The 14,005-nt window shown below is 46.0% G+C and overlaps 1 protein-coding gene across 1 annotated transcript in view; it reads left to right on the top strand.

Moving 5' to 3' along the window:
* The window catches only part of IDUA (alpha-L-iduronidase), a 249,301-nt gene that overhangs the window by 215,968 nt on the left and 19,328 nt on the right, over positions 1-14,005 (top strand). The window contains exon 8 of the mRNA XM_040418033.1: positions 9,081-9,297. Coding sequence (XP_040273967.1) covers positions 9,081-9,297 — 217 coding nt within the window. The remainder of the gene's footprint in view (positions 1-9,080; positions 9,298-14,005) is intronic.

Raw genomic sequence — 14,005 nt, 5'->3', positions numbered from 1 at the left:
ACCCGACCCGAACTTCGTCCCGAACCCGAACCCCATTGAAGTCAATGGGGACCCGAACTTTTCGGCACTAAAAAGGCTGTAAAACAGCCCAGGAATGAGCTAGAGGGCTGCAAAAGGCAGCAACATGTAGGTAAATCCCCTGCAAACAAATGTGGATAGGGAAATGAATAAAAAAAAATAAAAAATTAACCAATATCAATTGGACAGAGGTCCCATAGCAGAGAATCGGGCTTCACGTCAGCAGAGAATCAGTCTCTTCATGCCATAGCAGAGAATCTGGCTTCATGTCAGCAGAGAATCAGTCTTCATGTCATAGCAGAGAATCAGGCTTCACGTCACCCACCACTGGAACAGGCCACTGTCACACATTTGGGCCCTGGCACCCAGACAGAGGAGAGAGGTCCCGTAACAGAGAATCTGGCTTCATGTCAGCACAGAATCAGTCTTTATGTCATAGCAGAGAATCAGGCTTCACGTCACCCACCACTGGAACAGGCCACTGTCACATATTTAGGCCCAGGCACCCAGGCAGAGGAGAGAGGTCCCATAACAGAGATTCAGGCTTCATGTCAGCAGAGAATCAGTCTTCATGTCATAGCAGAGAATCAGGCTTCACGTCACCCACCACTGGAACAGGCCACTGTCACATATTTAGGCCCCGGCACCCAGACAGAGGAGAGAGGTCCCGTAACAGAGAATCTGGCTTCATGTCAGCACAGAATCAGTCTTCATGTCATAGCAGAGAATCAGGCTTCACGTCACCCACCACTGGAACAGGCCACTGTCACATATTTAGGCCCAGGCACCCAGGCAGAGGAGAGAGGTCCCATAACAGAGATTCAGGCTTCATGTCAGCAGAGAATCAGTCTTCATGTCATAGCAGAGAATCAGGCTTCACGTCACCCACCACTGGAACAGGCCACTGTCACATATTTAGGCCCAGGCACCCAGGCAGAGGAGAGAGGTCCCATAACAGAGATTCAGGCTTCATGTCAGCAGAGAATCAGTCTTCATGTCATAGCAGAGAATCAGGCTTCACGTCACCCACCACTGGAACAGGCCACTGTCACATATTTAGGCCCCGGCACCCAGACAGAGGAGAGAGGTCCCGTAACAGAGAATCTGGCTTCATGTCTCGCATGGAGGCCCAGTCATTGGTGGTGAAGTGGTGCTGTTCCGCGGTGCGACTGACCCGTGCGTGCTGCAGCTGAAACTCCACTATGGCCTGCTGCTGCTCGCACAGTCTGTCCAGCATGTGCAAGGTGGAGTTCCACCTGGTGGGCACATCGCATATGAGGCGGTGAGCGGGAAGGCCGAAGTTACGCTGTAGCGCAGACAGGCGTGCAGCAGCAGGGTGTGAACGCCGGAAGCGCGAACAGAAGGCCCGCACTTTATGCAGCAGCTCTGACATGTCGGGGTAGTTGCGAATGAACTTCTGCACCACCAAATTCAGCACATGCGCCAGGCAAGGGATGTGCGTCAAACCGGCTAGTCCCAGAGCTGCAACGAGATTTCGCCCATTATCGCACACCACCAGGCCGGGCTTGAGGCTCAACGGCAGCAACCACTCGTCGGTCTGTTGTTCTATACCCCGCCACAACTCCTGTGCGGTGTGGGGCCTGTCCCCCAAACATATAAGTTTCAGAACGGCCTGCTGACGTTTACCCCGGGCTGTGCTGAAGTTGGTGGTGAAGGTGTGTGGCTGACTGGATGAGCAGGTGGAAGAAGAGGAGGAGGAAGCTTAGTAGGAGGAGGAGGAGACAGGAGGCAAAGAATGTTGCCCTGCGATCCTTGGCGGCGGAAGGACGTGCGCCAAACAGCTCTCCGCCTTGGGGCCCAGCCGCCACTACATTTACCCAGTGTGCAGTTAGGGAGATATAGCGCCCCTGGCCGTGCTTACTGGTCCACGTATCTGTGGTTAGGTGGACCTTGCCACAGATGGCGTTGCGCAGTGCACACTTGATTTTATCGGACACTTGGTTGTGCAGGGAAGGCACGGCTCTCTTGGAGAAGTAGTGCCGGCTGGGAACAACATACTGTGGGACAGCAAGCGACATGAGCTGTTTGAAGCTGTCTGTGTCCACCAGCCTAAATGACAGCATTTCATAGGGCAGTAGTTTAGAAATGCTAGCATTCAGGGCCAGGGATCGAGGGTGGCTAGGTGGGAATTTACACTTTCTCTCAAATGTTTGTGAGATGGAGAGCTGAACGCTGCCGTGTGACATGGTTGAGATGCTTGGTGACGCAGGTGGTGGTGTTGGTGGTACATCCCATGTTTGCTGGGCGGCAGGTGCCAACGTTCCTCCAGAGGCGGAGGAAGAGGCCGAGGCGGCGGCAGCAGCAGAAGAGGCCGAGGCGGCAGCAGCAGAAGAGGTAGCAGGGGGAGCCTGAGTGACTTCTTTGTTTTTAAGGTGTTTACTCCACTGCAGTTCATGCTTTGCATGCAGGTGCCTGGTCATGCAGGTTGTGCTAAGGTTCAGAACGTTAATGCCTTGCTTCAGGCTCTGATGGCACAGCGTGCAAACCACTCGGGTCTTGTCGTCAGCACATTGTTTAAAGAAGTGCCATGCCAGGGAACTCCTTGAAGATGCTTTTGGGGTGCTCGGTCCCAGATGGCGGCGGTCAGTAGCAGGCGGAGTCTCTTGGCGGCGGGTGTTCTGATTTTGCCCACTGCTCCCTCTTTGTCTTTTGCTACGCTGTTGGCTCGGTCTCACCACTGCCTCTTCCTCCGAATTCTGAAAGTCAGTGGCACGACCTTCATTCCATGTGGGGTCTAGGACCTCATCGTCCCCTGCATCGTCTTCCACCCAGTCTTCCTCCCTGACCTCCTGTTCAGTCTGCACACTGCAGAAAGACGCAGCAGTTGACACCTGTGTTTCGTCATCATCAGAGACGTGCTGAGGTGGTATTCCCATGTCCTCATCATCAGGAAACATAAGTGGTTGTGCGTTAGTGCATTCTATCTCTTCCACCCCTGGGGAGGGGCTAGGTGGATGCCCTTGGGAAACCATGCCAGCAGAGTCTTCAAACAGCATAAGAGACTGCTGCATAACTTGAGGCTCAGACAGTTTCCCTGATATGCATGGGGGTGATGTGACAGACTGATGGGCTTGGTTTTCATGCGCCATCTGTGTGCTTTCTGCAGAAGACTGGGTGGGAGATAATGTGAACGTGCTGGATGCACTGTCGGCCACCCAATTGACTAATGCCTGTACCTGCTCAGGCCTTACCATCCTTAGAACGGCATTGGGCCCCACCAAATATCCCTGTAAATTCTGGCGGCTACTGGGACCTGAGGTAGTTGGTACACTAGGACGTGTGGCTGTGGCAGAACGGCCACGTCCTCTCCCAGCACCAGAGGGTCCACTAACACCACCACGACCATGTCCACGTCCGCGTCCCTTACTAGTTGTTTTCCTCATTGTTACCGTTCACCACAATAAGAAAAATATTATTCGAGCCAATGTATTGAATTAAAATTCAGGCCTTTTTTTACAGACACCTAACACTGTCTGGCTATCTATTTAGGTACCGTATTACACTAATACAGGCACACAAGTAATGACAGATTTGGTTGAATAGAAATGTGAGGCCTATTTTTTACGCGCTGTGTGACAGATATACCTTTAGGGCTCATTCAGACGGCCGTATGCTGTCCGCAAAAATACTGAATGCTATCCGTTTTTTTGCGGATCCGCAAAAAAACGGATCTGCAAAAAAACGGATAGCATTCAGTATTTTTGCGGACCCATAGACTTCAATGGGGCCATGTCCTGATTTTCACGGACAAGTATAGGACATGTTTCATTTTTTTTGCGGATCCGCAAAAAAACGGATAGCATTCAGTATTTTTGCGGACAGCATACGGCCGTCTGAATGAGCCCTAATCACAGAATTAGACTTGTATCTGCACGGTAGCGTGTGTGTTAAGTTTTTCAGAATGACACTATCAGCACCTTCAATCTAAGATATCCTTTTTGGTATAGATTTAAAGTAGGCCTGATATAGCAGAAACTACAAATTTTGAGAATGGAAAATTTGGGAATAGTTTTTCAACCCAGAACAAAAGCTGTGCTTTTACGGTCACTACAAATAACTTGACCAGCTAAAACAGTACTGATTTGGAGGAATATAAATGTCAGGTCTATTTTTTAGGCGCTGGGTGACAGGCTCAACTTGCCACTGATGTAGTATATGGCCAAAAAATAACCACACTATTGATGGTTAAATGCACTTGGGTTACACAGGCTCAGCCTGCACCTGATGTAGTATATGGCCAAAAAATAACCACACTGTTGATGGTTAAATGCACTTGGGTGACACAGGCTCAGCCTGCACCTGATGTAGTATATGGCCAAAAAATAACCACACTGTTGATGGTTAAATGCACTTGGGTGACACAGGCTCAGCTTGCACCTGATGTAGTATATGGCCAAAAAATAACCACACTGTTGATGGTTATATGCACTTCGGTGACACAGGCTAAGCCTGCAGCTGATGTAGGATATAGCAAAAAATAACCACACTATTGATGGTTAAATGCACTTGGTGGTAGCTTGTGCTGGCGCACCTCAAGCCACAAAATGGCCGCCGATCACCCCAGAAAAAAGTGATATAAAAACGATCTGGGCAGCCTAAAAAAAGTGAGCAATTCAATATTAGCACTTCAATGATCCACAGCTGGAGATCGATCACTGAATGAAGTCTTTTGGAGGAGTTAATCTGCCTAATCTCACCCTAACGTCGCAGCAGCAACCTCTCCCTACACTTGTATCAGCAGAGTGACGTGCAGCGCTACGTGACCCAAGCTTATATAGAGGCTGGGTCACATGCTGCACTGGCCAATCACAGCCATGCCAAAAGTAGGCAAGGATGTGATGGCCTCTTGGGGCAAGTAGTATGACGCTTGTTGATTGGCTACTTTGCAGCCTTTCAAAAAGCGCCAAGAAAGCGCCGAACACCGAACCCGAACCCGGACTTTTACGAAAATGTTCGGGTTTGGGTCCGTGTCACGGACACCCCAAAATTCAGTACGAACCCGAACTATACAGTTCGGGTTCGCTCATCCCTAGTCAGACGCCAACTACTACCATGGGCAATACCAAAGACACCAGAGACAAAATTGTGGACCTCCACAAGGCTGGAAAGGGCGACTGTCAGTCTCCCTCGGACTGGGGCTCCATGCAAGATCTCACCTTGTGGGGTATCACTGATGATAAGAAAGGTGAGGAATCAGCCCAAAACTACAAGGGAGGAGCTGGTAAATGACATGAGAGCTGGGACCACAGTTTCAAAGGTTACTCTCGGTAGAACACTTCGCCGTCATGGTTTCAAATCATGCATTGCACGGAAGGTTCCCCTGCTCAAGTCATCACATGTCCAGGCCCATATGAAGTTTGCCAATGACCATCTGGATGATCCAGAGGAGGCATGGGAGAAAGTCATGTGGTCAGATGAGACCAAAGTAGAAATTTTTGGTCTAAACTTTACTTGTCGTGTTTGGAGGAAAAAGAAGGATGAGTTGCATCCCAAGAACACCATCCCTACTGTGAAGCATGGGGGTGGTAACATCATGCTTTGGGGGTGCTTTTCTGCGAAGGGGACAGGACGACTGCACTGTATTAAGGAGAGGATGAATCGGGCCATTTATTGTGAGATTTTGAGCAACAACCTACTTCCCTCAGTCAGAGCATTGAAGATGGGTCGTGGCTGGGTCTTCCCACATGACAACGACCCAAAGCACACAGCCAGGATAACAAGAAGTGGCTTTGTAAGAAGCATATCAAGGTTCTGGAGAGGCTTAGCCAGTCTCCAGACCTAAATCCAATAGAACATCTTTGGAGGGAGCTGAAACTCTGTGTTGCTCAGCGACAGCCCCGAAACCTGACAGATCTACAGGAGATCTGTGTGGAGGAGTGGGCCAAAATCCCTGTTGCAGTGTGTGCCAACCTGGTCAAGAACTACAGGAAACGTTTGACCTCTGTAATTGAAAACAAAGGCTTCTGTACCAAATATTAACACAGATTTTCTCAGGTGTTCAAATACTTATGTTCAGCAGTGCAAGAACAATTAAATTCTTTAAAAATCATACAATGTGATTTCCTGATTTATTTTTTATTTTTATTCTGTCTCTCAGAGTGGGAATCCACCTACAGTCTGAATTTCAGACTCCTGCATAATTTCTATGTGGGAGAACTTGCAAAAACGCTGGGTGTTCAAATACTTCTGTTCCTCACTGTGCATCTGAGGCATAGCAATCTTGTCTGACTCTATGTCAATAGCTGTCAGAGCCACAGTCACATCAAATCAGTCACACTGCATACACTGCCCTGCCTAGCATTCTGCTCTGCTGGCTGACTAATTGTGAGCTGCACTAGGCTAACAGACTAATACTGTCACTGAGATGTGATGCTCTGTTACAATGTGATTGTTCACTACACATAGGCTGACTACACTGGAGTGGACAAACAAACATTAAAAGCTGTATCTGCCCCCTGACATGTTTCACCAGTAAGGCTACTTTCACACTTGCGTTCAGAGCGGGTCTGTCTGATGTCTTCACAGACGGATCCGCTCCTATAATGCAGACGTTTGGATCCGTACAGAACGGATCCGTCTGCATTATAGTTTAAAAAAATTCTAAGTGTGAAAGTAGCCTGAACGGATCCGTCCAGACTTTACATTGAAAGTCAATGGGGGACGGATCCGTTTGAAAATTGAGCCATATTGTGTCAAATTCAAACGGATCCGTCCCCATTGACTTACATTGTAAGTCTGGACGGATCCGTTTGCCTCCGCACGGCCAGGCGGACACCCGAACGCTGCAAGCAGCGTTCGGGTGTCGGCCTGCTGAGCGGAGCGGAGGCTGAACGCTGCCAGACTGATGCATTCTGAGCGGATCCGCATCCACTCAGAATGCATTGGTAGCTGGACAGATGCGTTCGGGGCCGCTTGTGAGACCCTTCAAACGGAGCTCACAAGCGGAGCCCCGACGCTAGTGTGAAAGTAGCCTAACCTGGCTTCTTCATGGGTTTGGACAGAATTGAGGCTAGGCAGGGCAGTGTATGCAGTGTGACTGATTTGGTGTGACTGTGGCTCTGACAGCTAATGACATAGTGTCAGAGAAGATTGCCATGCCTCAGATGTATGTGGATGCCAGTGAAACAACTAATTCACGATTGTATAACAGACAGCTTGCAGTATAATGCTAGACTTGATGTGCTGCTGATTTAAACCATCTTAATGTCAGTGCATTAACTGACTCATAGTCTCAGGTCTGACAGCTATTGACATAGTGTCAGCTATTGTGGGTCACCACCTGTTTAGAGGTGAGTGACTTAACTGGCTTACTAGACAATACTGTGTAGGTTTCTGTAGAGTGGCAGGAGAGGGTGCACATCTCCACCACTTATAAGGCAGACGGTCTAGATATACACAGGAGTGGCAAACAAGGTTTTTAAATCTGTGTCCAGGCTCACAGCCGTTTTAAACTGTATGTATATAACATCACTTCCCTCCCTTCAGCCCTTCCAATATATAGTTCCGTGTAAATAACACTATTTCCCTCCCTTCGCCATAGAGTCCCATGTAAATAACATCACACCATCCCTCCAGCCCCCTTCAATATGCAATCCCATGGAAATAACATCCCTCTCTATCTACAACCCTCTCCAAAATACAGTCCTAAGTAAATAACATCATCGCAGGTCCTTTTCAGCTACTGCGTTTAGCACTCATCACATGACCTGTGATGTCATAACAGGTCCTTCAGATCTTCCAGTGCATTAGATTCAATTGTATTGCCGCCCTGATGACAGCAATACAGTTGTATCTAGCTGGCAGGCAGGACATTTTGGGCCTGGGACAAAACATCAGGGGCCCAGGCCCCGAATGTTTTAACCTAGCAACGCCCCTGAGGTGCAGCATTCATGGAGCACCACAGTCTCTGCAAATAGCTGATCGGCAGGGATTCTGGGAGTTGGACCCTACCGATCAGATACTGAGGACCTATCCTAACATATTTTAATGTCATTTTAACAAAAATACTTATAAAATCATTGCAAAACGTGTCAAAATTACACAGGAAAGGTCACTTGTGAATTCAAAATGCATGAGTGCATGTGTATTCTGAATCAGGTGTGAACTGTAGGGTAAGAATTTTATCTCCTTAAGGAGAAGGCCAGTACCATAGTATTAAGATTATTTTCATCTGATTAGCAGACAAGTAATCCTACTAAAGGTTTAACAATAGTGGAGTTTAGTATCTATGGATAGCATCAGTTCATAGAATGCAGCAATACATATGAAAAATATAGTATGCCTGTACTGTACAGTATGCCACCATAGGCACAATTCATAGGCAAACTTCTGTAAGAAGCATTTACCCTTCTAATATACAGCATAACAGTACATATGGGTATTCTGGATTATTGGTTGATTGTAGAAAAGTGCCGAGAACATACTTCTAAGGGTCCATTCGCACGACCGTATTTTTGGTCCATATCTGAGCCACATTTTTTTGCAGATTGGATGTGGACCTATACATTTCAATGGGGCAAAAAATAGAACATGTCCTATTCTTGTCCATTTTGCGGACAAAAATAGGCATTTGTTCCATAGTGCGGGACCTGAGGAAGGGGAAAATGTAGGATGCACATGTATCTGTTGCAGACCTCAAAACGGATATGGTCGTGTGAATGTGGTTTGCTGTCCACATCTGTATGTCCGTTCCACAGCCCCACATTGTGTGTTTTGCATTTGTTACATAGCGTGGGACCTGCTGAAGGGGAAAATGCAGGATGCACATGGCCGGTACGATTTGCGGATCTCAAAATGGATATGGTTGTGTGAATACCCCCTAAGAGTAATAGGCTAATAGGTCTCATAATTGGTTCTCTGCTGAATCATCTGGCCCTGGTGTGGTGAAATTCAGAATGATAATGCAGCTTTGCAGTCAATATAGTTATTTAACATCCAATGGGAGTTATTCACTTGACACTTTTACACAATAAGTTAGGTGTTAATTAAATATCCTGTATTTTTTGCTTCTGCTCTGCTTTGACTCTATCATTTGCATCTAGATAATACATCAGCACCTGGATTTCATGAGTTCAGATGGAAACCTCACCATGAACTACAGCTTGCTAAGTAACGATAATGCCTTTATGAACTATTACCCTCACTACTTTACTCAGAGGACACTGACGTCAAGATTCCAGATGAACAACACTAAGCCCCCACATGTCCAGATGGTGAGAAAACCAGTGCTAACTGTAATGGGTTTGCTGGCGTTATTAGGTATGTTTGGGGTTAATTATTTACAAAAGATACTGTTGTCACCAGTTTATGTTAATCAAGTAAAGTAAATGTGAATATGGTATAAAGAATATTATGGGGCAGTGCACAAGTAAGGGTCAGTAATGTATTCAGCATGTACAGGAAATGTATCCTGTTGTCAGTGAATAGGTTGATGGGAAAGCTAAGTATCTCAGCAGCAGCCTGTACGCCGCTGCTCCATTCAGTTGTATTGGGCTGCCAGAGATAGCGGAGCACTCATGCTCAGCATTCCCATATAGTCCAATGGAGTGGCAGCTGCTCGATTCAAATGCCGCAGAACCTTAATACACATCTTATCTGCTACAGAACATCATAATACACACCTCAGTTTGCTGCAGAACGCCATAATGTGCAGCTCAGTTTGCCATTGAAGAACATAATTGTTATGTCCCGTGGGCCATCTTTCCTTTTACGGTGCCCAAAGAGTCCTCAAAAACCTCTTTAAAACGGTCCACGTTCTTGTGATTGGCAGGGGCCCCAGTGGTCGAACTCCTGTGGATAGGGGATAATTGTTAGTCATGGGACAACCCCTTTAAAGGGGCAAATCAGATCATAGGCAACAGACCTTCTTCAGGCCAAACATAATTTATTCTAAGTATAATGCATGCTATACAGAAACTTGTGACAAAAATATAATCATATGTGAGATATAATAAAACAGTAGGCATCCAAAATCCTGCTAGAATCTTAAAACAGTTGCACAAATGTATAGTGAATACAGGTATTTCAGTATCGAAACACAAAGCATCATGATGCTGCTGCAAAACACCATAATACACACTTCAGCTGCCGCAGAACCTTAATACACATCTTATCTGCTACAGAACATCATAATACACACCTCAGTTTGCTGCAGAACGCCATAATGTGCAGCCCAGTTTGCCATTGAAGAACATAATTGTTATGTCCCGTGGGCCATCTTTCCTTTTACGGTGCCCAAAGAGTCCTCAAAAACCTCTTTAAAACGTGACTTCAGGGATTCCACCCAATGGTCTACTTTAGAAAGCAATGTACATTGGGCAATGGTAAAAGGAGGCATGCCCAGGGCTTTGATCCAGTCCCTTCCATACAGCGGAGGACCTCCATTCCTTACAACATAAAGGCGTAGACTTTGACTGCGGTTGCCTAATGTAACAAGGGGTTTTTCATAACCCAAGGGCTGTAGTAGTTCCTTGCTGTAGGTTTGTAGTGTGAGCTTTGTAGGTTTTAGCGGCAGGGACAGACCCGATGCCTTTAAATCAGTCCATGAAATGACAGACACAGCTGCCCCTGTATCAACATCCATGGAGACAGGACAGCCATTGAGTGTGACATCCACTTTAATCGCAGGAGTACTCCCAGTTACTCGAAACAGTCCAACATGCTGGACACATGTCTCCTCATCAGAGCTAAAACCGTTATTGTCCATATCCACACGGAATGTCTGTTTACGTCTATCTTTTGTGGTAGCGTTCGGGGAGCGAGAGCTGCGGCAAACGCGCCCAATATGACCAGTCTTTCCACAGTGAAAACAAACGACATCCTTGAACTTGCAAGCCGGCGCACTGTGAGTAGTGTTACCACAACGGTAGCAAGTCGGGGTCCCAGAGACAGAAGAATTAGGGTGGCGAGGTTTAAGCTGAGTGGCAGGGGACGGGCGTCTCGAGCGTTGAGTGATAGCAGTGTGGAATATTTCCTCACCCTGGCTTGCAGGAGTTGTAGGTGGTGCCTTCAGTAGGGTGGCGTCCCGTGTTGCCAACTCCATGACCGTAGCAAGGTCAGTGGCTTTCGTCAGAGTCAAGTCGGGTTCTGTGAGTAAACGTTTCTGTATGGCTGGGTCGCAGAGTCCCATGACGAACATGTCACGGAGAGCCGTCTGTAGGTAGTCTCCAAACTGACAAGTGGCAGCTAGTTTACGTAAAGCAATGATATATGTCTTTATATCCTCCCCGGCCTGCTGCCTTCTACTGTAGAATTTAAACCGCTCTGCGATTTCTAACGGCTTCGGGTTGTAGTGTGTATGTAGCGTCTGAATTAACTCAGGCAGGGACTTAGAGGCTGGCTTGTCTGGAGAAACAAGGTCTCTGAGGGTTCCATATGCAGCTTGACCCAATGCAGTGAGAAAAACTGCAACTTTCTTTTCAACAGTCACATTATTTGCTTCCATATACTGTTCCAGCCTCTCCACCCAGGAGATCCATGACTCAGCTGCAGGATCAAATGGTTGAATAAACCCTATGAAGGCCATGTGTGCTAAAATCCACAATCCTCGTCGCCACTGTTATGTCCCCTGGACACTCTGTGTCTCTCATTTACTGCTGGCAATGCTGCCAGTATCTGCTCAGCAAGTTACACACACAGGCCGATGTACTACTTAACCAGAGCAAGGTTTATTACTCAGAACATTATGGCATTCTTACATGGAGGAGTCTTATTCCAAACAGCTTCTGTCCTTATCAGATGTAATCCCTTCTCAGCCTCATGTGTCTGCTTCCAGTTCCCCTCACACACCGTCTGACTTCCTGGTACAGCTCCTCCTCCCCCATCATGCATCAGGAGAAAGAGGCTAAAGGTCACAGTGATCTATCACAACATCACAATAATACATACCTCAGCTGCTGTAGAACATCATAATACACACCTCAGCTGCTTTAGAACATTATAATACACACCTCAGCTGCTGTAGAACATTATAATACATACCTCAGCTGCTGTAGAACATCATAATACACACTTCAGCTGCTGTTGAACATCATAATACATACCTCAGCTGCTGTAGAACATCATAATACACACCTCAGCTGCTGTAGAACATCATAATACACACTTCAGCTGCTGTAGAACATCATAATACATACCTCAGCTGCTGTAGAACATCATAATACACATATCAACTGCTTTAGAACATCTTGATACATACCTCAGCTGCTGTAGAACATCATAATACATACCTCAGCTGCTGTAGAACATCATAATACATACCTCAGCTGCTGTAGAACATTATAATACACACCTCAGCTGCTGTAGAACATCATAATACACACTTCAGCTGCTGTAGAACATCCTAATACATACCTCAGCTGCTGTAGAACATCATAATACACACTTCAGCTGCTGTAGAACATCATAATACACACCTCAGCTGCTGTAGAACATCATAATACATACATCAGCTGCTGTAGAACATCATAATACATACCTCAGCTGCTGTAGAACATCATAATACATACCTCAGCTGCTGTAGAACATCATAATACACACCTCAGCTGCTGTAGAACATCATAATACATACCTCAGCTGCTGTAGAACATTATAATACACACCTCAGCTGCTGTAGAACATTATAATACACACCTCAGCTGCTGTAGAACATCATAATACATACCTCAGCTGCTGTAGAACATCATAATACACACTTCAGCTGCTGTAGAACATCATAATACACACCTCAGCTGCTGTAGAACATCATAATACATACCTCAGCTGCTGTAGAACATCATAATACATACCTCAGCTGCTGTAGAACATCATAATACACACCTCAGCTGCTGTAGAACATCATAATACACACCTCAGCTGCTGTAGAACATCATAATACACACTTCAGCTGCTGTAGAACATCATAATACACACCTCAGCTGCTGTAGAACATCATAATACATACATCAGCTGCTGTAGAACATCATAATACATACCTCAGCTGCTGTAGAACATCATAATACATACCTCAGCTGCTGTAGAACATCATAATACACACCTCAGCTGCTGTAGAACATCATAATACACACCTCAGCTGCTGTAGAACATCATAATACATACTTCAGCTGCTGTAGAATATCATAATACACACCTCAGCTGCGGTACAATATCATAATACACACCTTAGCTGCTGTCCAACATTTCTAATACACTCGTGAAATGCTGCATAACCTCACAATACACACTTCAGCTGCTGCAGAACCTCATAATACACACCATAACTGCCAAAGAACCTCATAATACACACCTTGATTGCTGCAAAATATCATAATACACACATCAGCTGCTGCAGAACCTCATAATACACTCCTCAAATGCTGCAGAACACCATAATTTATACCTCAGTGGCTGCATCTCCACATGTTACGGAAAATATCAGTCACGGATTACGTCACAAATTCGACAGCAAAATGTTCATGTTTGCCCCGGATTTCACCCTAGTCACAAGTGTGAAATTCGCTCTAAAAATCTGCAAAACAATTGGCATGCTGCAGATTTAAAGTTCACATAATTTCCAAGTAATTATTTTTCCTTAATGTGTGGATGAGATTTGGTAAAATCTCATCCACTTTGCTACCACTGTAATATGTTGTGGTACGTTTGCACAGAGCCTAACTTTAAAAAGAGCTTCTGCAGCAGCTACTATAAAGAAAAGGAGAAAAGGATCATGCACTTTGAATTTTATTGCCCTATCCTTTTCCTTTCCAAGGAGATACAGTACCACAAGTGGTGTTTGGCAGTAGCTTTCTCCTGTATCCCCATTGAAAACATAATGATAGCTACTAAAAATACGTGGCTAACTTAACCCCTTAAGGACCTTGCCATTTTTCACCTTAAGGACCAGGCCATTTTTTTCAAATATGTGTCACTTTATGTGGTGATAACTTTAAAATGCTTTTACTTATCCAGGCCATTCTGAGATTGTTTTCTT

Source organism: Bufo bufo, chromosome 2 (genome assembly GCF_905171765.1).
Source record: "Bufo bufo chromosome 2, aBufBuf1.1, whole genome shotgun sequence".
Lineage (NCBI taxonomy): Eukaryota > Metazoa > Chordata > Amphibia > Anura > Bufonidae > Bufo > Bufo bufo.
The sequence above is the reverse complement of the archived record's forward strand: the minus strand, read 5'-3'. Positions and strand labels throughout refer to the sequence as shown.